Source organism: Staurois parvus, unplaced genomic scaffold (assembly GCF_062004578.1).
Source record: "Staurois parvus isolate SC_StPar_1 unplaced genomic scaffold, SC_StPar_1.0 ptg000061l, whole genome shotgun sequence".
Lineage (NCBI taxonomy): Eukaryota > Metazoa > Chordata > Amphibia > Anura > Ranidae > Staurois > Staurois parvus.
This window is the reverse complement of record NW_028317857.1, coordinates 11,228,642-11,256,342: the sequence shown is the minus strand read 5'-3', so window position 1 is coordinate 11,256,342 and position 27,701 is coordinate 11,228,642. Positions and strand designations below refer to the sequence as shown.

General features: G+C 40.9%; 1 protein-coding gene across 5 annotated transcripts in view; it reads left to right on the top strand.

The window, feature by feature from the left end:
* The window catches only part of WDR37 (WD repeat domain 37), a 214,529-nt gene that overhangs the window by 111,053 nt on the left and 75,775 nt on the right, over positions 1 to 27,701 (top strand). For 3 of the 5 annotated variants that reach the window (XM_089668731.1, XM_089668728.1, XM_089668730.1), the window contains 4 exons: positions 601 to 697; positions 5,871 to 5,966; positions 8,104 to 8,168; positions 14,614 to 14,697. In XM_089668731.1, coding sequence (XP_089524857.1) covers positions 601 to 697; positions 5,871 to 5,966; positions 8,104 to 8,168; positions 14,614 to 14,697 — 342 coding nt within the window. The remainder of the gene's footprint in view (positions 1 to 600; positions 698 to 5,870; positions 5,967 to 8,103; positions 8,169 to 14,613; positions 14,698 to 27,701) is intronic. The other 2 variants (XM_089668733.1, XM_089668732.1) reach the window with 1 other exon arrangement.

Genomic DNA, 27,701 nt, shown 5'->3' with positions numbered 1-27,701 from the left:
TATATATATATATATATATATACACGACTTTGATGCATTTTGAACGACATCCTATTCGCATGACATGTGAACCAAACCGACTTTCTATGGAGCTGGTTCACGTATGTGCGAGCCAGCAGCAGTGCGTTTTTTAAAAAGTCTGGTATGATTTTCAGTGCGATTTCAAGTGTTATATACACTTTTTAAAAAATTTGAACCTGCACCGGTGATCAAAACTGTGCTGGACTCCTTTTACAAATCACACTGAAACCAGCTTTGCACATATAAGAACACGGACCTAAAATGTTGATACATATTGATTAGGTTTATATCAAACTGATCTCTTTTACATGGTTGGACTGCCCTTTTCCCTATATTAACTAGGGCACACTTCATAAGTACATGAACCCCTTTTTTGATAAATAAATATCACAAATATATAAGATGTATGAACTGAGAAAAAAACAAGGTAGTGCCTACTCTTCTTCCCTATACAGTGTGTAATGTTATACATATGGAAGTTCTCAGAGTATGTCTCATTATGTCATATAATTTTGACAGCAGTATCACAATTGCAGTGAGTACAATTCTTATTTTTTATCTTTTGTTTTTCTTATGTAGGATTCCAAGCTGCCATCTTCTGTGCGCAATACACTCTTGGAGCTTTTTGGACAAATAGAAAGGGAATTTGAGAACCTTTATATTGAGAACTTGGAATGTAAGTACTGAATGAATGTGGCTGATCTTACGGTTGGGGAAACAATTCTTACCTGGTTTGAATTAAAGAGATCTGTGGCAGGAGAAAATGTTTGATGTGCATACCTACATTGAGTGCTATGGTTTACTAGTTCATCATTGAACTCATTGCAGCCATCCATTGCAGACCGAGTTGCATTGAATGCAGTCAACCATGTTGAACAAAGCCTATTTGATGAGACATTTGTATCACTTTTTTATGTACGTCCCTATCATACTTATACATGTACCATTTAACTAATTAAATAGCATTTTGACAAATGTTTCAGTATCCAGACATATATCATTGTAATACCAGATCCAATCAGGATTTCGTATTACACTGCAGTGTTATCTTAAAAATTAAAACATCTTTAACCTGAAGCAGTAGCATAGAAGGCACCTTACAGTTCATATTCTTAGCTCTTCCCTTCCTGCGAGAATCTGTGTCTGTAAAGAGCGACTAGTCACCAGGCCTGTATTGTGAGAGAATGGGGAGCTGGCTTAACCTTTAAGTGAGCAGAGGTCATTGAAGCCTGGATGTTCAGGCCAAGTTTAGGAGAGTAACTATATGCTAGGTCAATTAACATCAATATGTTATCATTTATCCTACTTAAATAATGTTTACATTTTCATCTTAAGGACTTATAAGACTTTTATATGGTGTACAATTTTAATAAATTCCTTGCTTATGTTTTGCATTGTAGTCTGACAGATTGACAAAAATCATTGTATATCATCACATAAGTTTTTTATTTTTTAATGCAATAACTGTAGCTTACAATTGCATTATTCAGCAGGGGCACCCTGTCATCTTCAGGCTCATATACATCTAGTAAATCTATTTCTAAAAGAGCTATTGACATGAATTTTCACCACATGTCGGTAAAATCCCATGTGATCCATACATACAAAGAAACCAAAACAAATAGGTTCAGAAATGAAAGCGATTCTAAAGGTTAATTTTTTGTGTGTGTAAGATAACAAACATGTCATACTTACCTACTGTGTGCAGTGGTTTTGCACAGAGCAGCCTGGATCCTCCTCTTCTCAGGTTCCCTGCAGGCTCTCCTGGCTCCTCCTGTCTTCCGGTTCCCCCACAGCAAGCAGCTTGCTATGGGGCACCCGCACTACTGCATGTGTCCATGCACACACAGAGCTGTGGCTTGGCCCCGCCCCCTCTCCTCAATGGCTGACTGTCTGTGATTGACAGCAGCGGAAGCAAGTGGCTCCCACTTGCTGTCTCAGCCAATGAGGAGGCTGGATTACGATGAGGCTCAGGTAAATATTATGGGGGCTAGGGGTAGTGCTACATACAGAAGGTTTTTTACCTTTATGCAAAGAATGCATGAAGGTAAAAAACATTCAGCCTTTACAACCACTATATATGTATAGTGTAATAAAATGGAATGACACAGGAAAGAAAGTATTGAATATGCTAACTGAAATTTATTTAGTACTTCGTACAAATCCTTTGTTGGTAATGACAGCTTCAAGATGCCTCTTGTGTAGAGAAACTAGTTGCATGCATTACTCAGGTGTGATTTTGGCCCACTCTTCCACACAGTCTTCAAATCTTGAAGGTTTCATGGGCCTCTTGTATGAACTCTGATCTTTAGTTCTTTCCATAGATTTTCTATTGGATTCAAGTCAGGTGATTGGCTGGACCATTCTAGCAACTCTACTCTATTTTTTTTTTTTTTTTACCAATTGCGTTTCCCTGGCTTGGTGTTTTGGATCATTGTCTTGCAGAAATGTCCACCCTCATTTCATCTTCATCATCCTGGTAGATGGCAGCAGATTTTTATCAAGAATGTCTTGGTACATTTTTCCATTCATCCTTCGTTCAATGATATGACGTTTGCCAGTACCAGATGCTGAAAAACAGCCCCACACCATGATGTTCCCACCTCCAATCTTCACTGTTGGTATGGTTTTTGGGGTGATGTATGGTGTCATTTGACCTCCAAACATGGTGTGTATTATGACATCGAAAGATTTCAGTTTTGGTCTCCTTTGACCAGACTATATTCTCCCAGTATTTCACAGGCTTGTCTAAATGTTGTGCAGCGAACTTTAAACAAGCATCAACATGCTTTTTCTGCAGCAATGGAGTCTTGCGTGGTGAGTGTGCATACAGGTTGAGTGCATCACTTATTGTTTTCCTTGAAACAATTGTACCTGCTAATTCCTGGTCTTTCTGAAGCTGTCCACAAGTGGTCCTTGGCTCTTGGACAACTTCTGATAGTTCTTTCCACTCTGTCAGAAATCTTGCAAGGGGCACTTGGTCCTGACCAGTTTATGGTGAAGTGATGTTCTTTCCACTTTCGGATTATGGCCCCAACAGTGCTCACTAGAACATTCAGTTTAGAAATCCTCATGTAACCAATGCCATCAGTATGTTTTGCAACAATAAAGGTTGTGAAGATTTTGAGAGGACTCTTTGCTTTTATCCATCATGAGATGCTTCTTGTTTGACACCTTGGTAATGAGACACCTTTTTTTAGGCCATCAGTTGAGACTGAACCAGCTGATATTAATTTGCACCGACAAGGGGCAGGATTGCTTTCTAATAGATTTCAGTTGGTGTCTTGTGTTTCCATGTCTTTTTGCACCTCCCTTTCTTCATGTATTCAATACTTTTTCTCTATGCCATTCCATTTTATTACACATAACTTTATTTCTGAACGTATTTGTTTAGGTTTCTTTGTATGTATGGATTGCATGGGTTGTTACCAGCATGTGAAAACACCATGTCAATAGAATCTTTACAAATATAAAATACTTATTTTACATGCTGTATATACAGTGTGTATGTGTATGCATACATACATACTTTTCTGCTTGATCTGCAGGATCCAGCCTAGTCTGACAGCTAGCAGCTTCATATGGTATCTGCTGTTACCTTTCAAAGGTTGAACTTAGATTAAATTGCCCTCTCCACAAGTCAAGACTTTAATATGCATGTGGTAGAAGCTAAGGGGTTAATAGTGTACAAGTTTTAATTTGTTCGTTCGGGGTGGAGAGTTCAGCAATGGATCCTGGTGGCAGGGTTAGGAGGTAAGAGTGGGCACCATATGGTGCCTGCAGTGCAGTGCAAAACAAAACAGCAGTTGACACTGTAGGTTGATCCACGCTTGTTCACAACTCATAGCCAGGTGCATGTCTGTATCACTGCTGAAAGTAGAGTTAAAAAATACAACAGATCTTTTTTTGTGCTGAAACAGGTACATAGAAGCAGCAAGAGGTCCCTAGTGCATTTAATACTGAACAGCACTTATTCATAGAATACTACTGAGTAAGCACTATTCAGTGTGAAAGATGCTTTTTACATCATAACAAATAAATGAAACTATCTTGTAAGAGCTTTTGGCTCATTCATTTTACATTTGTGTTGGTATCGGTTACTGCCTGTTCTTGTTATAGACACATGGCATTGATAAAGGGGTAGGTGCCAGCTTTCTTAATCTCAAATGAGTGTGGATGGTGATTGACTACCTCTTCTTTTACTATGCAGATAAAACCTTTTGATGTGTCATTTACTACATCAAGGCAAAGTTTATTGTTTTTGTGGTTATTGTCCAAGGACAAAGAATAAACACCGGACTAACATTTTTAATGAAGCAGGAATGTGTGCGTGAAGCCGAAAACTGTTTCTTTAATGAAGGTTGTTGTAATATTCTACAAAGGAATTTAAGAGGCTGACTGAATAACCGCTCTAATAAATCTTTCATGTACAATTCTGCTTTATTAAGGATAGACAGAACAGATAGTATGGAAATGACTGCAATACATGACATTATTAAATTACCCACTTCGTGTTTGTCCTACATTGCTCCTGCTCCATGTATGGGTGCTACATTACCCTCATTTTGTGTCTATTCTACACGGCTGCTCCTTGTGTCTGCTTCATTGCCCCCACTCCATGTTTATTCTACACTGCTGCTGCTCCATACATCTGCTACTTTGCCCCCACTTAGTTTCTGTCCTACATTACTACTTTTTCATGTGTCTGTTACATTGTCCCCACTCTGTGTGTCTGTCCTACACTGCTCCATGTGTCTACTGCATTTTGTGCCTTCCTAATGCCTGGTACACACGGTGAGAAAATTGGACAAATGATCGTTTTTTTGCATGCTAAGCTCATATCGAACAGGAGAGTGCTACTAATTGTACAAAAATTCTCATATGATGCAGTACGCATAGCTACATACCTGCATGTAATTGGAAGTGATGTAATGTACGTGTGACCCCCTATGCTTGCCACGACTATACTCATTCGGAGTGTCGTGGTGTAATTATGCATTGGTCTCCGCACGTAGATTCATTCGTAGTCAACAGCTGCATCTTCCAAGTGGAGTACTTTACAAAAGGAAATGCAAAAGCCAGCACTTCCATTTGCTGTCCTTGGCGTATTGGCCATCAGGAATGTCTTTGAAAAGAGGACATGGAGATTGTTTTTGTTGCCATTTTTCCTTCCGGGTTGTCCTCTTGTTTCTGATCATGCACGGTCTTGGTGACTCCATTTTTTTTTTTTTTTTTGTAATCGAATACTATTTGATTACACAAAAATCATGCGTTCTGTTATATGAGAAAAACTTTTGTTCTTGTCCCTTTTGGATATTTTTGCATGAACTATCATGATCAGCTCTCTAGAGCTAACAGATTAACGATCACTCAGAATGTGGGTCTTTTAATCAGATTTTCTCATGTGTTCTCATTTTCACGTGTGTACCAGGCATAACACTTTGGATATGCTAGGGGTATAGCTCCAGTGATGATATAGATTTAAGGGTAGGTTTGCTGTATGTTGTGCTGCATAAAAGTAAATGGAGACCTCCACCTCTTTTGGTGCAGGTATTGGTGTACCTTTTCATTTGTATTAATCCTCCAACCAGATACCACCATATAGCACAAAGCTTACAACAGTGCTGACATTACAAGCAGTCTTTGGGGTTCTCAGTCCAGCACTTGTATATGAACCCTTGCTATAAGTATGCCAATGCAAATATTGTGGCTTTATCACTAAAAATGCAGCGCATTGCAAATCTGTGCATCAAAAACCGCTTATAAATATGACATTACCTTGCATCCTGACAGCAAAGGATTTTGAATGTTTCTCCTGAATGCTAATCCCTGCTTTTGTCATATTGAAGTGCGACGTGAAATAGACACATTGAATGAACGCCTGGCAGTAGAAGGACAGACGATCGATGGAGCTGAATTAAGTAAAGGTCAAATGAAAACAAAAGGTAAATGGCTTTTCAACAAAACCAATCTTGTTATCAAGCCTAAAACTGCAGCATCAGTGTGAAGATGTCCTGTTGTACATTTTGGTGCTGTCTAGCTATAAATGTGTGTACAGAGAATGTATGAGACTAGATGTCTACGCAGAGGAGGTTCTGGTTTATATATAAATATCTATGGATGTAGGCTGAGCAAGTGGACTGGGGCTTGTATCTGTCCTTTTAAGGCTGAACTCCACTGGGATATAAAAAAAAACACAACTTTTGACTTTTTTGTTTAGGAAACCATAAATGTAATAAACTTAAAAAGCCATCAATGCGTTTTTGTAATTGATTCCTTGTTGGCATCTGTTCCTACTGAGGGTTGTCTCTAAAGCTGGCCATAGATGGATTGCAATTTGGTTGGTTCAGCAGGGACTGGCTGGATTTCGATTCATCTATGGGCAGACTGGTTGTACAGAAGTCAATCTCTCATTCGACGTCTTTACAACCATCCTATTTGAAATTTTTTGCTTGATCAGTACTGATGAGTGTATTCCGACGGGGAAAGTCCTCCTGCTGTCAGAATAAAATGGCTCTGCGAGAGGGATTCCCCCATCCACAAGTGTGTAGCTGTGGGAATCTGAAAATGAATCCTGTATGGCCAGGCTAAGGTGTTTTTTTTTTTTGTTTTTTTTTTTTCTTCTGTTGGCAACCTTAGATTTTGGGTCTTTGTTTCTGGTCTGGGAATTGGTTCTTTTTTTCACCTGTTTTTGGTAGGTTATGGTTAATCACCTTGCTTTCCCTTTGGTTGTGTTGACAGGTTGCCCTATATGGTTGGGGGTCCCAAGTCACACATTCAGAATCCACCGTTCATCATTCAGGTGGCTTCTGGGCTGTAAGCAGCTCCACGCCTCCTAGTGTGACTTGTGATATTTTGCTGTGTTTCCCATCCCTCAGTTGGGCTACTTCTGGACATCCTGACTGTATCTGAATTCTTGTGTCCCACAATGGATGAGACCAAAATATTTGCCAGCTGTCTCGGCTATCATTTTAGACAGAATGACCATACAGGTTATGGTGCGAAGGGACCCAGGGGTGTCAAACTGCGGCCCTGCAGCTGTTGCAGAACTACAAATCCCATGAGGCATTGCAATGCTTACAGTTAGAAGCGTGACTCCCAAAGGTAGAGGCATGATGAAAATTGTAATGCCTCAACAGCTGGAGGGCCACAGTTTCACATCTGTGGCCTAAAAGAATCAAAATGCCCTCTGCTTTAATTACTGTGTAACACAATAAGGCCTTATTAAAACATTGTCTCATTTTATCACATATTGCAAAAATAAGAGGTTTATTCCTTGTTTAAGGACATGGAGGAGAGTTATGCAAATCATTCCTTTACACACCAAACAGCTGAATGCAAATTCAGAACTGCTGATGCATAGTGCAAATATTGTCTAATATTATTAAGTCATTTATTCCAAAAGGTATACAGCTGCTTCAGTCTTTTTGGCCATCATCAGTGCAATGTATGGAAACCACTACTTCTTTGGAGTAGGGCTTGTAAGCAGTTTGGAATAAATGGCTGTATAGAATTAGGATATATACAGCAGTTCTGAATGTGTATTTGGATGTGTTGGATAGACACAAATGATTTGCATGGCTCAGCCCACTGTCCTGAAATTGAGAATCTAATTTTTGGGATATGTGATGGAATAAGATGTGAATACCTTAAGGCAGGGGTAGGCAAACCTCTGCAACAGCTGGAGGACCGAAGTTTACCTAGCCTGCCTCAAGGCTTGTGCTATCTGTAATCTGAAACATGCAGACACAAAACTGGTGTAAGTATTCCCCCAGCTACACCTTGCAAATGGAAGATGTTCTCCTTTTTCAAGAAACAAAACTCTGTGTGAAATAATCTCATGCTTACAAAGCATTCTGCGTTTTCATATTCTGCTAAATTGTGCGTCTTCCAATACCTGGCATAGTACATAGAGGGTTCATTAGAGGCAGTAAGACTCCCATCTAGCCCTGAAAAGTTACTTTGAGAGCAGTGTCTTAACCTGAGGCTTTCCAGCTGAAGAATTCTGTTTTAGCATCTTGTGGAAATTGTTTGAACTTAACTATTATTATGTATGTTTAAAGTCTTTTTTTATGTTTCCAGCTAGCCACAGTACCAGTCAATTGTCACAAAAGCTGAAGACCACTTACAAAGCATCTACTAGCAAGGTAAACTTCGCATTTCTTAGATTTTTTGTTTTTATTTGCTATAAAGAGGGAATTTCACTTTATTAAAAAAAAGTACTTTCTTTTCCAGTCACAGTTTACCTGCTTGTGTATCAATTAGGCTGACCACCTATGCACATTAATCTTTTCGCTGCCAAAGCCATTTTTTGCACACATGTTTAAGAAATCATTTTAAGTCTGAAATTACACATAACCCCCAAACCTTATATATTTTCTGAAAGCAGACAACTTGGGGACTAAAATGGTGATGGTTCCAATTTTTTATGTCACGTGATATTATTGCAAAGGTCTAGGAAACAAAAAATGTCAGTAAAAATCACACTAAAGTGAATTTTAGGGTAATAAATTATCCACATTTTTGGTAAAATATAAAAGACGAGGTTGGGCTGAGCAAACAGATGCCCAACATGTCAAACCGTAAATTTTTGTGCGCCTGTGAAATAGTGGCAAACTTCAATACCCTATATTTTCTATAGACGATGCTTCAAAAGCCCCTATAAGTCATCAGTTTAGCGTTGAGGAGGTCTTGTGGTAGAATTCTTGCTCTCACTCCGGCGTGCTTGGCGATATGTAACGTGTATCGCAATTGACATATTCACGCGTAGGTGCCCTGTGTGTGCATTTTATATGCGTATATGTGGAGGTGGGCGGAGTGAACATTTTTTTTTGGGGGGGGGGTGTATGTTATGTGCTCCTTCTTTCTTCTTTTTTTTTTTTTTTTTACAGAAAAGATTTTTTTTTTACTTATTTTTTTCATACACATAGTCCCCTATATGATTTTTTTTTTTTTTTGGTGACAGGTTCTCTTTATTGAGACAAAGACCCCGCATGTCACCTCTGTGATCCATTTTATGTATTGCAATGCAAGCCACATTGCAATACATCTTTCCCTGTTTATTCTAGCCAGGAAAATGACAGCCATGACCCAGAAGTGACATCATAGACGTAGTCTTCCAGGTTACACAAGGGGAAGGGAGTGGAGCAGACGTTCATCCACTCTTCTCTCTTGCCTCCACCCGCCAGCACCCGCTATGGCTCTCTCCAGGCTCAGAGATGGGCAACAGAGCTCAGTTACATAACGTGTGCGCGCTTACCTGGTGAGGGGGTACCAGATACGGGGGCTGTGGAAGCAGTCGGCGGCATCAGAGCCTCCTTACTGCTTCAACCTCACAGTCGGGAGTCTGCCTGTAAATTTTATACACAATCCCGGTGGCTGCAGTCACTGGGTTGTGTATAAAATCTCCTGCTGTCAGGGTCATGCGAAAGGGGTAAAGTGGTAGTAAAGTCAAGTAGTAAAGTTTTTGTACTTATACCTACAGGAAACCCTATAATAAGGCTTACCTATAGGTACTGTAAATATCTCCTATATGTGCATTGTTTAGGAGATATTTACATGTGTAAAGCAGCGGCGCATGCATTCTGAAGGAACAGCATCCCTGTGCCGTTCCTTTATAGCTGTCTGCCATCGACAGTAACTCCCATGCGCATGGGCAGGAGTGATGTCATCGCGGCTCGGCCATTCAAGCCACTAGAAGGAGCGGGTTGAAGATAAAAAGCCCTGTCAGCGGTGACAACGTGCTGCTGGAGGGCTTCGTTTTAAGGCAAGTTTCACATAATGTGCTAGTATGCAGTGCATTATGCCATCTTGCAGGGTTTTTTTTTTTTTTTCTTTTTTTTTTATAAAGAAGGCCGCTTTAAGGCCTCATGCACACAGGATGTTTTGCAAACTCTCCTAGTAGACTCTCCTTCTGGCGACAGTGTTTTGGCAGAAAAAAGTGCTTGACACTTGTAAATGCATATAGGCGCATCAGTTGCTTGGGCGTTAATTCATTTAATTGACCGGAATATTAATTTATTCTGGCCATTGGATGAATTCATGCTCAAGCGCTAAATGCTCCTAGCATTACATGTTTTTAGTTACGTTTACAGGCATCAAACGTGTTTTTTCTGCCAAAACACAGCTGCTCCTGCACACACTGGTAGTGGGTTTTTTCCCTGCCTCTAAACTCTCCTGCCACTAAACTCCTCTGAAAGTTTATGTATGCATGGACACATAGGCTAACATTCAGGAGGGTGTCAAGGCAGGAAATTAAAAACGCCGGACACCCCTAGAAGCCGCTGATGAAAGGTCCAGTGTGCATGAGGCCAACCATGCACACTGGTGTAAAAAAATGCTGCTTTTACAGGAGTTTTGCATTTTGACTGTGGAAGCAGCTCAATGTTATCCTGTGTGTCCATGCATATTAGGAAGTTTAGAGGAATATTTTAATCTCAGTATTTAGAGGCAGAAATAAAAACCCTTCTGTTTTTTGTGTTTTTGATAGCAGTTTTTTGACAAAAAAAAAATGCTGAATGCTCCTAAAAGCTCCTATACAAGAATGCTGTATATTATTTTTTTTTTTCTGTCAAGGGAGCTGGGGTTTTTTTTAAGCCAAGTGTGCATGGACCCTTAAACTGCCATAGTTTAGTATGAATACATATTAACATATCCCCACGTACTTTAAGCGGCTTTCTCAAAATCTTTAGAACACCTCTCAGCTCTAATTTGGGAGTGCTGAATGGTCACTTGTAGTTTAAGTAATTGGCCTTTCACATGGGATCTCACCCTCAAAGGAAAACAGAACTGCTATCAGTCAATATCTTAGGGCTCATGTCGACGGGCTTTGGGCTTGTGTTGATGGCATCAGTTTGAGACTCTTCAGCGATCGTTCAGAATTCATTGAGATTTGCTTTGGACCTGCAGGCAACCTCCTTCTGACCTGCATTTCACCTGCTCCAAGTAGGTTTTTTTCTTCCCCAAAGACTTATATGCGAATGCAGAACTGAAGCAAACAAATGTTCTTCAACTTAGGCCTTTAATGCATATGTGATTGCACTTGAGCAGTTCGTATCAGAATTGATTCTTCCCCCGCACCATACAAATCAATAGGAAGCAACTTGAAGTAGGTGCACTTGTCAATGAACTTTAAATGATCTCCGAGGAGTCTTAACCTGATCTCAAATGTCAAATGCATTTTCACAATATATACAGCACTGCGCAAAAGTCTTAGGCGGGTTTGAAAAAATGCTAAAACAAAAAAAAAAAAGCTATTAACGCTTCTATTTCTGAACACACTCTTAATTTTCAGCATTTTATCACACCTGCACAATACTGTATATCAAGATCTATTTAGTTGATATAAGAAAGGTTTGCAGCTTTGTTCTGCTATATACATACAGATCAGCATTATTACATCTATGTCACTATTGGGCTGACCTCCCTTGTTTCTAGTGAACTTTGTTAATAGAGAATTATATTCATGTCGTCATATGCGATTTGCCAAAGTGCTATTTTATTGCATTTCTGCAAGGAAGGAACTTACTGGTTATTCCTTGCAATTACATTAATCACAGTTGTCAGAAAAGGCATTCATAGAATTTGCTTTGAATAGTGATCATAAGAGCAGATAAAATTGGAAGAAAGGCTAATTAGTTCATCCCTAGCCTCTCTGAAGACATGCCCTCATTTTTCTCTGTGACATGTAATTAAAATTCATCTGTCTCCTACTCCTATGTGGACAGTCATTTGTCAGCTACACTGATGTTTCATACAACTAATGCAGGCCATCGATGGGTCGAAAATTGGCCGATTTTTCGGCTGAAAATAAAATCGGCCGATTTTCAGATCGTTAGTGGGCTAATTGTTCGGCCGTTTTTCGGTATTTTGGCAGATTTTTTTTATCAGTAAAGTTGGAAAAAAATCGACCGATTTTGCCGATCGGCCGATTTTCGCGGCAATGATGGGCAAATCGGCCGATCTTTTTACCAATAAAAAAATCTGCACATGAGCAGTGACCTGCAACAGGAAGACAAAAAGAAGAAGAAGAGGATGAAGAAGAGGAGGAGGATGAAGAAGAGGAGGAGGATGAAGAAGAGGAGGAGGATGAAGAAGAGGAGGAGGATGAAGAAGAGGAGGAGGAGGAGGATGAAGATGAAGAGGAGGAGGAGGAGGATGAAGAGGAGGATGAAGAGGAGGAGGAGGAGGAGGAGGATGAAGAGGAGGAGGAGGATGAAGAGGAGGATAAGGAGGAGGAGGATGAAGAGGAGGAGGAGGAGGATGAAGAGGAGGAGGATGAAGAAGAAGAAGAGGAATTCCAGTCCGGCAAAAAATCCCTGCAGAGAGCTCCGCTATTTCTTTGACAGTTCCTTGACATTTATAGCGGTTGCAACAATGTATCTATTTGTTTCCGAATAAAAACATCTGTATCCTAAATGGATACAAATACAATGTTGCAACCGTTATAAATGTTAAGGAACTGTCAAAGAAATAGCGGAGCTCTCTGCAGGGACACTTTTTGCCGGCTGTAGACGGGATGAAAATCGGCTGATTTTTTTTTTTTTCTTCGTAACCGTTGCTGGTAACGTCGGCCGCTTGAACGACCGATTTTTCGTTTTTTTTAAAGAAAAATCGGCCGATTTTCGACCCATCTATGGCCTGCATTAGTCTGTAGGAACTGGGAGAAGTTAGGTTAGGCATTTTACATAAAACCAAATGAAGTGTGTGGTAAAAGTGGCCATATTTAACCTGAAAAAAGCAGTTGATGTAACAACAACTTTGTCACATTAAGGCCCTATTGAGGTGTGTTAATGAGCACTTCTAGCAATTATATCTGTGTGTAGATCATCCTCATATCAGACATTTTGACAGGTAAGTAGTCATTGATCTCATCCCTGGGGCTTATCTGCTGTTTTGGGAAATTCCCTTAACTATGCATTTTACAGCTTCCAAAATGGTGCAAGGTTCCAGGCGTAGACAACACTTTCTCAAGGGCTTCTAAGGACTTTATGACTTGACAAATTGTTACTTCTTTATTGTTTATAGGGAAGCAAGCTTTTGTCCTATGATCGCCACATTCATCCTTCACCCGAGTCCGGCATCCATCCTTTGGCTGGGTCCTAGTGCCATGCAACAATTGGCCTATGTCTCCCTGTCCACTGATATTGGCTAGATGTCTGCCTCTACTTGGTCAGTTTTGAGCCATTGCAGCCAATCACAAATAACCATTCATTTATTTGACTATAGGTGCTTAAAACCTGGTCCCATAGCCAGTAGTAGTTAGTCACATTCAACTGAATTTATTAAATTTATTAAAAGTGGCCCTGTAACTACAGTATATACAATCCAGCCTGTAAAAGTGGATGCTATGAACTTGGCTTTATGGTGGCCCTTGAGTTGAAAAACATTGCACTTTGTTGCCTTTCACCTTTTCATTCTTAGGCCCCATTCACATGGGTACAAAAAAAATGCATTTCCAACCATTTAAATGCAGCTGCATTGTTTTCAATAGAGACATTCACACAGTTGTGTGAACATGCTCTGCATTCAGATCAGTAACACAGTTTCCAAAAATTTGCATGTGTAAACCCATATGCCATTGGAAAAAAATAACAGGACAATTTTGTACATTCTATTTACTGAACATTACACAAGAAATTTTGCTCCTGATTAGTAGATTTGTACATCAGTTTTGCAACCTTTTGAATATAGGGCCTTATAGCAAAAACAAGGTTTTTCCTGAATACATTTAAGGGCAAAGCCTCCATCTTCATTTCTTTGAGGTGTCACAAGTACCCTAATTTATCTCACTTTGAAATTCAGCAGTGTCTTAGTAGACTGAGACTGCAATAAACCGCACCATCTGTTCATTTGCCTTTCATTTTATTGTCACAGGAGGATTTTAAGGAAAGCAAAATTTCCCCTATTTGTTTGTGAATTCACCATGTAGTGTAATGGTGGAAATCAATCCTCTTCGAGCACCTATGACCATCATCTACAATTCTAGATCTCTTAAGCAGCGCTGCTTTAAGAGTGAATCAGTTATTTCATGGGGATCATAATATTAAATTGTAGTTAATAATTGTAATTTTATGATAAACACCCTAATACAGGATTAGTGTTGCCTGCAGTCTGTTTCTTACAGGAGAGTGAAGGCAAAGCACAGTTTTGTTAGTGTACAACACGGAGGGCTGTATTTAAATGATTTTATTACAAGAATATTGGATATTGAATGTGAATGATCAGTCTTTGTTCTGTAGAGCATGGTTACCTGTAATATGAAAGGATACTACTTTTGCTTATAAGGGGAACATCATGGGGAGGGAACACATCCCTTTTTTGTCCAAAAATAGTTACAAGGAAATATGGTATTTGTAGATTATATATAAAATGTGTGTATGTTTTTGCATATTTGCAGCAATATTGGGTTTGTACAGGGTTTCCATTGGATGCATAGCAACAAGATATACAAATTGTATTGTTTTCATGGCATAACTCCATTCTGTTTCTTGTTCAAGAAATACCTTCCTTTTAAGATTGATTCTTGGGATCTCTGCTTTTAAAGTTCAAATACGGAAATGCTAAATATTTGTTCTCTTGGTCTTGCTGTAGCGTTTACATTATTTCTCAAACAAGGCACATCGATCTCGCATCTCCAGAGGGCGGAGCTGGGAAATATGGGGTGGAGACTCCTGGGTAACTTCTGTGTGCCCGTGTGCATGTGTGGGTGTGGCCCTGAATGAGCATTATCGGAACCATTCATTTTTTTTTTTTTACCCTGTCTTTGCTACATCCCTGCTTGGTAGAACCTAATGTTTACTAAATTACTCAGTACCTGGGTTGCCTGAGATTGCTTTTCTAGAGGTATCATATCTATCAACTGGCCTTTCTACCAGTAGTTATGCCAGTCCTATGAGTGCCCTGTGTATGCAATATGGTCATCTCTACCAGTGTTTGGGGGAATGTAAGTGACATGTTGAGCAGGAGCGAATACCATACATGTCTGTATGTTTTTGTTTTTTTTGTATCACTCTAGACCAGGGGTCTCCAAACTTCTCAATCAAAGGGCCAGTTTACTATTTTTCAGACTTTAGGGGGGCCGCATTGTGGCCAGTGAGGATAGAAAATGTCCCAGGCCCAGCATCAGTGAGAATAAACATCACTTCAAGGTTGGTGGTCAGTTGGAGGATGAGTACTGCCCCCCTCATTGGTATTGGTAGGATGAATAGTGCCCCATCATTGGTGTCAGTTTGCAGAATAGTGCCCCATCATTGGTGTCAGTGGGAGGAATAGTGCCCCATCATTGGTATTAGTGGAAGGAATTGTGCCTCATCATTGCTATCAGTGGGAGGAATAGTGCCCCATCATTGGTATCAGTGGGAGGAATAGTGCCCCATCATTGGTATGAGTGGGAGGAATAGTGCCCCATCATTGGTGTCAGTGGGAGGAATAGTGCCCCAACATTGGTATCAGTGGGAGGAATAGTGCCCCATCATTGGTATAAGTGGGAGGAATAGTGAACCATTATTGTCGTCAGTGGAAGGAATAGTGTCTTGTATCATTCAGAATTATAGTACCTCAAGGCCCAGATATAGGCTAGCAAAGGGCCGCAACCAGCCCTCGGGCCACAGTTTGGAGACCTCTGCTCTAGACCTACCAATGGTGCTCTATCAATTGGATATCATAAGCTAGTTACATAGGATATCAAGAAAATAATCCTATGCTTGTCCAGTTGTATATTCTTAACTATCATTCTTTCTGAGTTGCCTAGGATTGAAGAGCACTGGCAACCATTGAATTTCTGCTGGTAAAAGTTATTTATTAGTCTTCTCTGCTTTCTGTTAGCTGTCCTACATTGAAAATTAGTAGTAGATGTCCACAGCAGCAGACTTCAAGACTTGAGCTGGGAATATACCTTTTGACATAAATCCCTAGGCCTAGAAAAACAAGCTTTTCTTTTAAAGTGGTTATAAATGTCAAACATGAAATATGAACAAAGCACATCCCTCTATAGTGTGTACTTGTTTTAACTAAGAGCACGAAGTGTCATTTCTGTCTGCTGCTTCATTCCTCTGCGATCAGCATGAATCACTTCTGACAAGTTTTCCTGACATCAAGAGAAAAGTGGTGACAGGGGAGGGACCTCAAGCAGATTGACAGCCTTAGCTCTGTTCCTATGGACTGTATGGAGGGGAGTGTTTTTCTTCCCCCAATCAGCTCCCAGAGCTCTGCTCACTGAGCTCTGCAGTGTGTAATTTTAGCTTTTCAATCCCCTTTATCTGAACTTGTCAAGCTTTATAAATGATAGACTTTGAACAAATGTATAAAATAGAAGACTGTAGATAGACAGGTACAACTTGTGTAGGAGGATTTGTTTCATCTCTGTGTATCACCTGAGGCAAGTCACTTCACTGGGTATATGTAAGAGTTTATAACCACTATAAATTTATATTAATTTCTTCAGTGTTCCGCTATAGTAAACACTGATAATTAGATTCTAGGGATGCATTTTAAATTACGCTGCTCCATGTTCTATCATTTAATCACCTGGTTGTCCCGTAGCTCTTTCCACTGCCTTTCAGTCTATATTTTTCTTCTCTCTCCACTGGCTTCATAGACCTCTTTGGTGATATGCGTAGCTTCCAGGGAGGCAACACTTCTCTGCTCCTAGGTCAGAACAGCGGGTGGGGAAGCTGGGACACACATGATACTTATGACTTGTATTATTTGGTGTCTTATAATACAGATTGCCTGTCAAACCAGACAGTACAGTATTCTTTCACTTATCTCCCACCAGTCATAGATGTTTATACAATACTTAAATGTAAATGTATCCCCATAATTTTCCGGCATTCTGATTAATAGTTTCTTGGCTTTGTTTTAGCAAGTATCATGCTAGGTCTAGTGGAAACAGTAGGCTAAAGTCTGGACGAGTTCCAACTAATAAACATTTCCAACCTTCCAGTTGAGTTGCAGTATGTTTGTTTTTTGAATTTCTAGTTTTTGTGTTCTGTAAACTCTTTTCCATCATTGTAGAAAACAGCAGTGTGAAATCATTTCAGAGGAATATACGTAGCTTCAGGTGCCAATGATCAAGTGTCTTTCTTTCAATTTTCACTATTATTATTATACAGGATTTATATAGCGCCAACAGTTTGCGCAGCTCTTTACAAAATGAAGATAGACATTACAGTTACAATACAGTTTGGTACAAGAGGAAACAGAGGGGCCTGCTCATTAGAGTTTCCAATCTACTAAGGATGTACCAATATTGTAATCTCACTTTGCACAATGCTTATAATTAATTAATTTTAGGTGTGCATAGGTGGGTTGATTCATGCATCAGTTTATTATTTATTTTACAGAGCCTAGCCCAGTATTGATATATATATATATATATATATATATATAGATAGATAAAAACACCGGTGTGTATATATACACACTCACTGGCCTCTTTATTAGGTACACCTGTTCAAGAAGAAAGGGCATTTAAGTGACTTTGAATGTGGCATGGTTGTTGGTGCCAGACAGGCTGAGTATTTCAGAAACTGCTGATATGCTATGATTTTCATGCACAACCATCTCTAGGGTTTACAGAGAATGGTCTGAAAAAGAGAAAATATCCAGTGAGAGGCAGTTTTGTGGTCAAAAATGCCTTGTTGATGTCAGAGGAGAATGGGCAGACTGGTTGTAATGAGTGGAGTTTCTGTTGCCTTTTCTATCATCTTGAACCAAAGTATGCAGAGAACCATCTTTGAATGCACAACACTTTGAAGCTTGAAGATGATGGGCTACAGCAGCAGAAGAGCACACTGGGTGCCAATCCTGTCCGCTAAGAACAGAAAACGGAGGCTAAAATTCATACAGGCTCACCAAAATTGGACAATAGAAGATTGGAAAAACGTTGCCTGGCCTGATGAGTCTTGATTTCAGCTGCGACATTCAGATGGTAGGTCAGAATTTGGCTTAACAATATGAATGCATGGATCCATTCTGCCTTGTATCAACGGTTCAGGTTGGGGGTGGTGGTGTAATGGTTGGGGGATATTTTCTTGGCACACTTTGGGCCCCAATTGAGCATCGTTTAAATTCCACGGCCTACCTGAGTATTTTTGCTGACCATGTCCATCCTTTTATAACTACAGTGTCCCCATCTTCTGACGGCTCCTTCCAGCAGGATAATGCACCATGTCACAAAGCTCAAATCATCTCAAACTGGTTTATTGAACATGACAATGAGTTCACTGTACTCCAATGGGGCCTCCACAGTCACCAGATCTCAATCCAATAGAGCACCTTTGGGATGTGATTCGCATCATCGATATGCAGCCGACAAATCTGCAGCAACTGTGTAATGCCATCATGTCAAAAAGGACCAAAATCTCTGAGGAATGTTTCCAACACCTTGTTGAATCTATGCCACAAAGAATTAAGGCAGTTCTGAGGTCCAACCTGGTACTAGCAAGGTGTAGGTGTAACTAATAAAGTGGCCGTTGAGTGTATATGTGCATAGTAAATAAAGGGATCAACTTGCTTTGTATCCTGCTGCTGGATTTCCCCTTTATTCTGCCATGGGGCAGAATGGCTTATTATTTGGCTTAGAGTACTTCTAAAAAAAGTTGCTTGGAAAGGAAAATATTGATGGAGATATTTCATTTAGTCCCAGGTAGATATAAGAAACCAGAATTTGATTAATTATTCATGAAACATTAAGCAAAATTAAACTTCTCAACTAGTGCCTGTGTTTTGGATTCTATTGTGCCTCTATTTAGTGGGGGTAGCGGGACCACTCATCTCATATATATGGATAACCAAAGCTTTGAGCTGAGCACTAAGCAAACCTCTAAATACAAGGATGAAACACACAAGGAAGCTGTTTCACAAGCCAAAGGATTGCCATTTTGGACTATGCCTGCAGTGAGAAGGGAGGCGTTATCCTGTGCAGCAGGGAGCAGGTATTCCACACACCCAGAAATGAGGAACATGTACAGATGCCAGCAGTAAAAGGTAATTATGATGTTCTTCTTTAAAGCAGAACGTCAATCTCTCAATCAACATTGGCTTTTTTATCCTTATACTGCTAGCATTAGTAAATAGATAGGAACAGTTATATTTACTTTTGAACTTTTTTTTTCCATCACTTATTTCCAGGCCTAGGCAAATTATGGCATACATCCCAGGAGTCTTCAGGAGGGGGAGGGGTTTTCTCTGCAAAGCACACCCTCCTAGCTGCTTGCCTGAGCTAAGGACAGATGGAGTACAGGAAGTAAATGCTACCTGAATCATCTGTGCTCTTACTCAAGATGGCTGCTGCCAGAAATGTTAGGTGGGGGGGGGGGGGGGTTTCAGAGTGATTTCTTAGCAAACTAAAGCATGGAGGGATGGGTGAGTGTGCTTTGATTATTAAAAATTAAATAGTGGTTTTGGTTTGTGGTACAGTGTAGTTCTGCTTTAAGTGTTTGTATAGAGTGACCCTATGCTGACAAGGTCATTTTAAAGCAGAATTGTAGGAGTCAGACACATGTAGAGATGAAAAGTTTGTAGCACACTGGCTGGCTAAATATTATCACCTCCATCTTAATCTCAAACTCCTTTCATATCCTTGATTTCCCAAAGTGGCAGTGCCATCTTAGCTTTCACCATCATCTGCTTCCTTGTTCACGGTCTGTCCCAATGGTGATGTCAACATTGTACCCAGGCAGAAACCTAATTGGTATGCGCAGACATAAGAACTTGCTGGAGAAAGTGACAGACATGGTCATCCCTGGATTCAGCACTACAATGGTGTCTCTAAGACGCTCAGAATGACTACTTTGAACTCATGAAGAAGGATAATCTGATAATCCTAGGATAGAGAGAAGCAGTTGAGGTTGTAGAAAAAAAGCCCTGGTAAGTCAATATTGGGACACCACTGATTCATGTCACAGATGAAGTTTAGGCCTACAGTTCCACTTTAAGGGAAAAAAGACACCTGAACAGAGCAGTGGAAAGAAGACAAGTCCCAGAAGTGCTTATGATTGGAGATTCCGAACAATATATAGTTGGAACTGAGGTATGGAAGTGAATTAGATTAACCTATCAGAGTTGTTTTTTGAACATTTGTGCAGTGCTGAGTGGTTTCTGCTCAGTCTGAGGTGACTTGGTAAAGGTGAACAAATAAGGAAAGTGACCATGTGTGTAAACCTTTCATCTCTTGACAAACCATACATACCAGGCCACATCAAGTGCTAGACATTGTGCTGATTGATATAGCAGGATCTTTACTTCAATGGGAACTCCAGGTCGTACCATATCCAGTCAGGTTCTGACTCGCCATACTAGGACTTGTAGATAAGTGTGCCCTGTACTCCTGAGAACTACTTACATTTAAAGGATTAGTTCACTTTGAATAAATACCTTTCAGCGTTCTTCACTCTTGGGCCCTCTCTGGTGCCACACAACCTTTCTCCTACAAATGTTCCTGCCTTTACTTTGCATTCTCATGTCAGCCCCATTAATTTCCATTGGTGAGCCATATTCCAGCCAATATTTAAATGACGAGGGCAAGGCTTTCGGTTTCAAAACTTGCATGCTGTCCCAAATGTTCACCATAGATCAGTGGTTCTCAACCTTTCTAATGCCGCGACCCCTTAATACAGTTCCTCATGTTGTGGTGACCCCCAACCATAAAATTATTTTCGTTGCTACTTCATAACTGTAATTTTGCAGTGGGAGGACTAGCGCCCCATCACTGATGTCAGTGGGATGAATAGTGTCCCATCATTGGTGTCAGTGGGAGGAATAGTGCCCCATCATTGGTGTCAGTGGGAGGAATAGTGCCCCATCATTGGTGTCAGTGGGAGGAATAGTGCCCCATCATTGGTGTCAGTGGGAGGAATAGTGCCCCATCATTGGTGTCAGTGGGAGGAATAGTGCCCCATTGTGGGTGTCAGTGGGAGGAATAGTGCCCCATCGTTGGTGTCAGTGGGGGGAGGAATAGTGCCCCATCGTTGGTGTCAGTGGGGGGAGGAATAGTGCCCCATCGTTGGTGTCAGTGGGGGGAGGAATAGTACCCCATCGTTGTATTAGTGACACAAATGATGGGGCACTATCCCTTCCACTGACACCAATGATACTTACCTTGCTGACTCCTGCTCCAGCCTGGGCTTGCTCTCTCCCTCTCCCATCTACAGCCTGCATACCTAGCTGCAGCAGCAAAATTTGCACTTACCTGTCAGCTGTCTTCCTTCTCTGGCCTCTCTCTTCACTCGCTCCTGCAGCTCCCTCGATCTTCTTCGATCTCCGCGCGCTGCCGCTCGGCTCCTCCTCTCCAAGCTCCACTTCCTCGCCGGTGATTGGCCGCCTGTATGCCTCTCCTGAGCTACAGTTCCGGTGGCCAATCAGCGGCGAGGAGGCGGAGCTGTTGAGTGATCCCGGAGGTGTGGCCAGGTTACAGGGGCAGCATATCATCCCGCCCACAGATCGCCTGAAACGGAGGAGCGGTGTCTCGGTTCCTAAGACCATCGGAAATATGTGTTTTCCGATGGTCTTAGGCGACCCCTGTGAAATGGTCGTTCGACCCCCGAAGGGGTCGCGACCCCCAGGTTGAGAACCACTGCCATAGATGCTGACCTATCCTTCCGAAGTGTGACCTGGCTGTCATTATAATCAAATTTGGTTATTACTTCACTGTTAGTCACTTACCTAGAAACTACTCAACAAGTCAAAAAGTGCAGCCTGTACTGACTGTGTACTGGATGTGTTCCCCATCTGTGATCAAAAAATATCAGTCAGAGATAGCCAGGTAATAAGCATCTTTAGAAATGGGATAGCCGTGGCAGCCCTATATTTCTCTTAGTACAGGTATCCTTTAAGACAGTGACACCAACAATGCGGCACCATTCCTCCTACTGACACCAACAATGCGGCACCATTCCTCCCACTGACACCAACAAGGGGGCACCATTCCTCCCACTGACACCAACAAGGGGGCACCATTCCTCCCACTGACACCAACAAGGGGGCACCATTCCTCCCACTGACACCAACAAGGGGGCACCATTCCTCCCACTGACACCAACAAGGGGGCACCATTCCTCCCACTGACACCAACAAGGGGGCACCATTCCTCCCACTGACACCAACAAGGGGGCACCATTCCTCCCACTGACCCCAACAGTGGGGCACTATTCCTCCCCCCAATACTAAAGGTAAGGCATTGGTAACTCCCACTGGCAAGACAGTAAACTGGCCCTTTTTGTTTAGAAAGTTTGGAGACCCCTGCTTTAGGTGATAGTGCATGTCACATTATAGAAGTGTACACACATGGTATACACACTGACCTCAAAAGAGAAACTTTAATAAAAAAATCCAAAAAACACAAAGTATCTACAAGCGTTTCAGAGGACAAGCAACAAAATGTATTAGGTATTTAAGAAAAAGGGCAGAAAGAAGGACAGTTGCATTTATTGCCGGGAAATACTCTTAAGGTTGGGTTAGGCTTTAGCTAAAAATGAACCTGGCATGAACATAATAGAAGAAGAAATCTAAGCTCTGAAAAGCAGCATCATCTGGTTCCATGACATATGTTTAGCTATCTCCGATTTTGATAGGATGTTTCAAAAATGCTTGCCAGAGCTTGGACTTGGTACACAATTGATTGTATACTTACTAGGGCTCCTGGGTACCCAGAAAAAAACATTTTTAAACAAAGGTATATACAGGCACCCTTTTGTAGCCTACTCTTTGGGGGTTGTGTTTATTTTATAATTTTTGTATTCATGCCAGGTTCATTTCAGTTGAAAGATATGATAGCCATTTTATTGCATTGCTTTTCGTTATGTTATTTAAAGAGGCCTAACAAAACCGCATCATTTTGTTTCCATTTTGTGCAATGTGATTACTAACTGGTAATGCGTTGTGTGCATTATTTGTAGATTAACCTGTAATGGATTCGTTAACAGCTGTGCTCAGCATTCTGTTTGAAACAAGCTGGCCTCTTGTGTTCTTAACTCTTTAGTACAAAGTTGTTCCTTGTCTGTAGCATTTATTATTTTGTACTTGTGGAATATAGCCTCCCCTTGCTGACTTTTTGTGGGCTTGGAGGACATCCTTGTCATGGTAAAAATAGAGTACTGTTACCCAAAGCATTTGTACTGAGCAGACATTCCACGGTCATGTACTCCCTCCAGAGACAGACATCTGTTAGCTGCAAATGTCATGAGCATGACAACCTGCTCTGTATATTTAGACTTTACTGTCCCTTTCAAGGTCATCTAATATTCCTTGTTGTATACCATACCAGTGAACCTGCTGCTCATAGAAAACTCCATTTTATGTTACAACGTCCATGTAGAAAAAAAAAATTCATTTTTCTTAAACCAATTTTGATAAATTCAAGTGAGAACTCTGCAGATGCTACATATGTACATTATAGTTGGCCACCAAACATTAAGTTATAGTTTATGAAGACCTACTTTTCTGTCCTATTAAAGATCTGCTTGGTATAATGTCTTTTAATTAGCAAGACTCTTGTGGAGAAGTCCTAATAGAGGAGTTTGGCCAAGAGTGCTCTTTTGGCCAAACTTCTCTTGTGGGTCACAAAAGTGCTCTTGGTTCTGCTTTCCTGTGACCCAGATTCAGCCAGCAGCGTGAGAGAGGCAGAGCAGTGGCAACATGCTGTCCTCCTCTTCCAGTCAGAGAATGGTTTGCAATCATTCAGAAAATGTACAGCATTCACTGAATGTAGCCAGTGCTGTGCGGCCAACCTCCTGTGTTTGCAATAAATCAGGCCAGCGCTGCATTTTATATTTGTACATTTATCTTGGGACTTATTATGTGTTTTCCTTGAATGTTCAGCTGCTGACATTTTGGAGCGCTCACTGTAGCCTTTCTATTTATATAATAAATCAGGCCAGCCACTTGGTTCGGGACTGGGAAGCAAGTAGACTCACCAGTATGGTATATATTGTATATAGTTACATTGGCCCTAGACCAGTGTAACTATATAGAACATGCCCATGCCTGGAGGAGTTGTTCTTGCAAGACAACAGGTATTCTGTGTGTCTATCCAGACATTTCTATTAACATTTATAGTTATCTGTAGCCTTTGAAGTGCCTGTACTTGAATCTGGTTATCTCCACCCAGCATAACTGAATACACTTCTGCTAATATTCATGGTGATGTTATTCCGCCAACAACAGCTACAGGTTCTGGTATTTGCTTTGCATTCCTGAAATATTGTTTTAAACCTAGCAACATTTTTGTGGATGTTATGTGGAAAAAGTGTGGAAATGGATATTCCTACTAAAAGAAGGCTGAGTCATGCAAAGGGCTTAACTTGTGAGTAGTGCTATAGGTCTCAGAACCACATGCTCCGCTATATTTATTGGTCATTCATTTTACTGTTTTTTGATGTACACATTCAACCTCCTGAAGCTATTTTGCATATGTGAATGTAGATTAGCTGTTCAGAACAGAACTTGGAAAATTACATTGGTAAAATAGGTTTATTTACTTGTAGCATATGAAGGTTTTCTGATGTCTTAACAAAGGTATAACAAATTTACAGTGTGATGGGAGGAGTGAATTAAGGGAAAGTGATAAAGTGAATAATATACAGAGAGGTGTCACAGCAACGCTTTTCTTTCAACAGGAGTCCGCTTTAAAGGTACACGACTGTAAAAAAATGTAAAATGAAAGTCGCACAATCTACCTGTTCAGGCTTCATTTTTTTTTAGCCATTGCCCTATAGCAGTGGTCTCCAGTCTGTGGTCTGGGGCCAGATGCAGCCATTTACTTGTTTTTATCTGGCCTTTGGGGCACTATTCCTCCTACTGACACCAACAATGAGGCACTATTCCTCCCGCTGATTCCAGGGAAGGGAAACATTTGCTGTCACTGTTACCAATGAATGGGGCACTATTTCTCCCACTAACACCAATGCTGGCCCACTTCCTACTGATACCAAGAGTGGGGCATTATTCCTCCCAATGACATCGATGATGGGGGACTATTCTTTTCTCTGACATCAGCGATGGGGTAATATTCCTCCCATTGACACCTGTGATGGGGCACTATTCCTCCCACTGACACCACCAATAGGACACTATTGCTCCAACTGACGTAATGGATGAGGTGCCATTCCTTCCACTGATGTCAAGGAAGGGTCACTACTCCTCCCACTGATGCCAACATTGGGGCACTGTTCTTCCCACTGACACCATGGATGAGGCACTATTCCCTCCACTGATATCAAGGAAGAGGCACTGTTTCTCCCACTGACAACAATGCGCTCTTGGTGCCATTATTTCCTAATGACACCCCAAACGTGGGTAGCAGTTGCGTGTTTTGTCCAATAACAAAATGTGCGAAACCTTGCAGCACAAGACTTGATTGGCTCATATCCAAAATATGATTCTTTAGTGCATTTTCAGAAGTGGAGGAAGGCCCATTCAGATGAATGGTTCCGCTCCAAATACGCTATAAAAAAAAAGTGTGAAAAACTGAAACAGGAAAAGGGAAACAAAAAGAACAATCCTTCACATGAGTGTTGAGTCTTCTAATTGGTTAAATTACAATAGCAGTCTGGGGAACAATCCAGCCTATGGAAGTGTGCAAAAGAGCCCAAAAGAAAAAAAAAAATCTTAACCTATAAAGCCAGATGAAGGACAGCCTTTAGCTCCAAGGGTACAGTAGTGCAGCAGTGGGTGCTGCAATGGAGATCCAAAGGCCCTTACCAACTGTTGCAGCCCACATAGAATTTGTAGTATCGTGCCTAAGGTCCCTTTCACACTGATCAGTTTTTAATCAGTTTTTCAGTTAAAAAAAAAAAAAGAGGCTGAAAAATGCATCAAATAGTTCACACCGGTGAGCTGCGTTTTTAAAAGTCCTGCTTGCTGTATTTTTGGTACATGTTCTAAAAAAACTCACCAAAAATGCACCTCCCCATTGATATTATTGGAAAATGCATCAAAACGCACTACACTTGCATTTTTGGTGCCTTTTTTGATTCATGTGTTCATGTCTCACGGGTGCAGGCAACCAGAAAACGCAGAGAAACGCACCAGAAACACTTTTTTTTTTTTTCTTTCAAAAGAGCAGTGTGAAAGCAGCCTACTAGAAATGCACATTTTTGATTACGAGCCAAACTGTACAAAAACCCCAGACACAGAAAAGGGTGCAGCTGGACTTATGTAACAATCTGCAAATCAGAGAAAGCTGCATGTAACCATTTCATGCATTCCACTATCCACTGCTTCTAGTTGGGTGCTAATAATGCCATCTAGTGGTGGTGAAAGGTTGGCGCAGGCAAAATGAACAAGTAAATTATGAGGGGTTCTCAACATCCCTGCGCTTAGTTCCCCAAGTCTGTACAACTCCTGTGCCCACTGAGGGGTTCCCACCATCTCTTCCGTGGTTTTCCAGGTGGAACATTAGAGTGTAAGCTCCTCTGGTGCAGAGACTGATGTGACTCGCTCAGCGATCTCTGTAAAGCACTGCGGTATATGTCAGAGCTATATAAATGTATAATCGTGTGTGACTGTGGGGGACATTGGAGTGTAAGTTCCTCTGGTGCAGAGACTTAAGTTACTGTCCCAGTGATCTCTGTACAACACTGCAGTATCTGTGGTATATCACTGTGCGGGCAGGTGCTGTACTGTGTTACATGTTATACTCCTAAATATGGGTGTAATATATTACAAAGATTCTAAAGTTCTACTTTAATTTTTTTCACTGAGCTCAGTTTTCTAGGCTGCAACGTGATTGGTTGCTATTGATTCTTTCCATAGTGTACCTACTGAGCTTCTTTACACAATTATCAGGTTTATGCCGTAAAACAAATCTTGCGTACTCTAATGCAAGGCAACCATTCAGAAGTAATTTTTACTTCTCTGACTTCAGTTAAACATATTGGTTTCTCCATTTTACTGCACACCCTTACTTAGCCATTGTTAACAGAGACCACTTCCAAATGTGAGCAATTAAGACTACAAATATCCTGATTGTGAACATAATCGGTGAACAAAACTCTTCTCCAGTCTGTCCCCAGAGACTCCTGCCTCTAGACAAGCTTGGAGATGATGATGAGGTCTTAGCTGTTAACTACTTAAAAAAAAAAAAAAAAAATATATATATATATATATACATACACACGCACACACAGTGCATTCATAAAGTATTCAGACCCCCTTCACCTTTTTACAATTTTGTTATGTTGGAGCCTGATACAGTACTGCAGTTTGTTAATATCAGAGAAAAAGCCATGAGGTCAAAGGAACTGCCTGCAGAGCTCAGAGACAGGATTATTGCAAGGCACAGACCTGGGGAAGGCTACAAATAATTTCTGCTGCACTGAAGGTTCCCAACAGCACAGTGGCCTCCATAATTCTCAAATGAAAGAAGTTCACACAACCAGAAGTCTTTCAATAGCTGGTCACCCAGCCAAAGTGAGCATTAGGGGAAGAAGTGCGTTAGTAAGAGAGGTAACCAAGAACCCAATGGTCACTCGGACTGAGCTCCAGAGATCCTGTGTGGAGATGGGATAAAGATCTAGAACGACAACCATCACAGTAGCCTTCCACTAATCTGGGCTTTATGGCAAAGTGGCTAGACAGTCAAACAGTTACTATAAAAAATCTTATTGAAGGAAAAATTGTGAATGTAACAAACTGTACTGCAGTGCGAGTGAACCATAAGAACCAGGGTACACAATGTT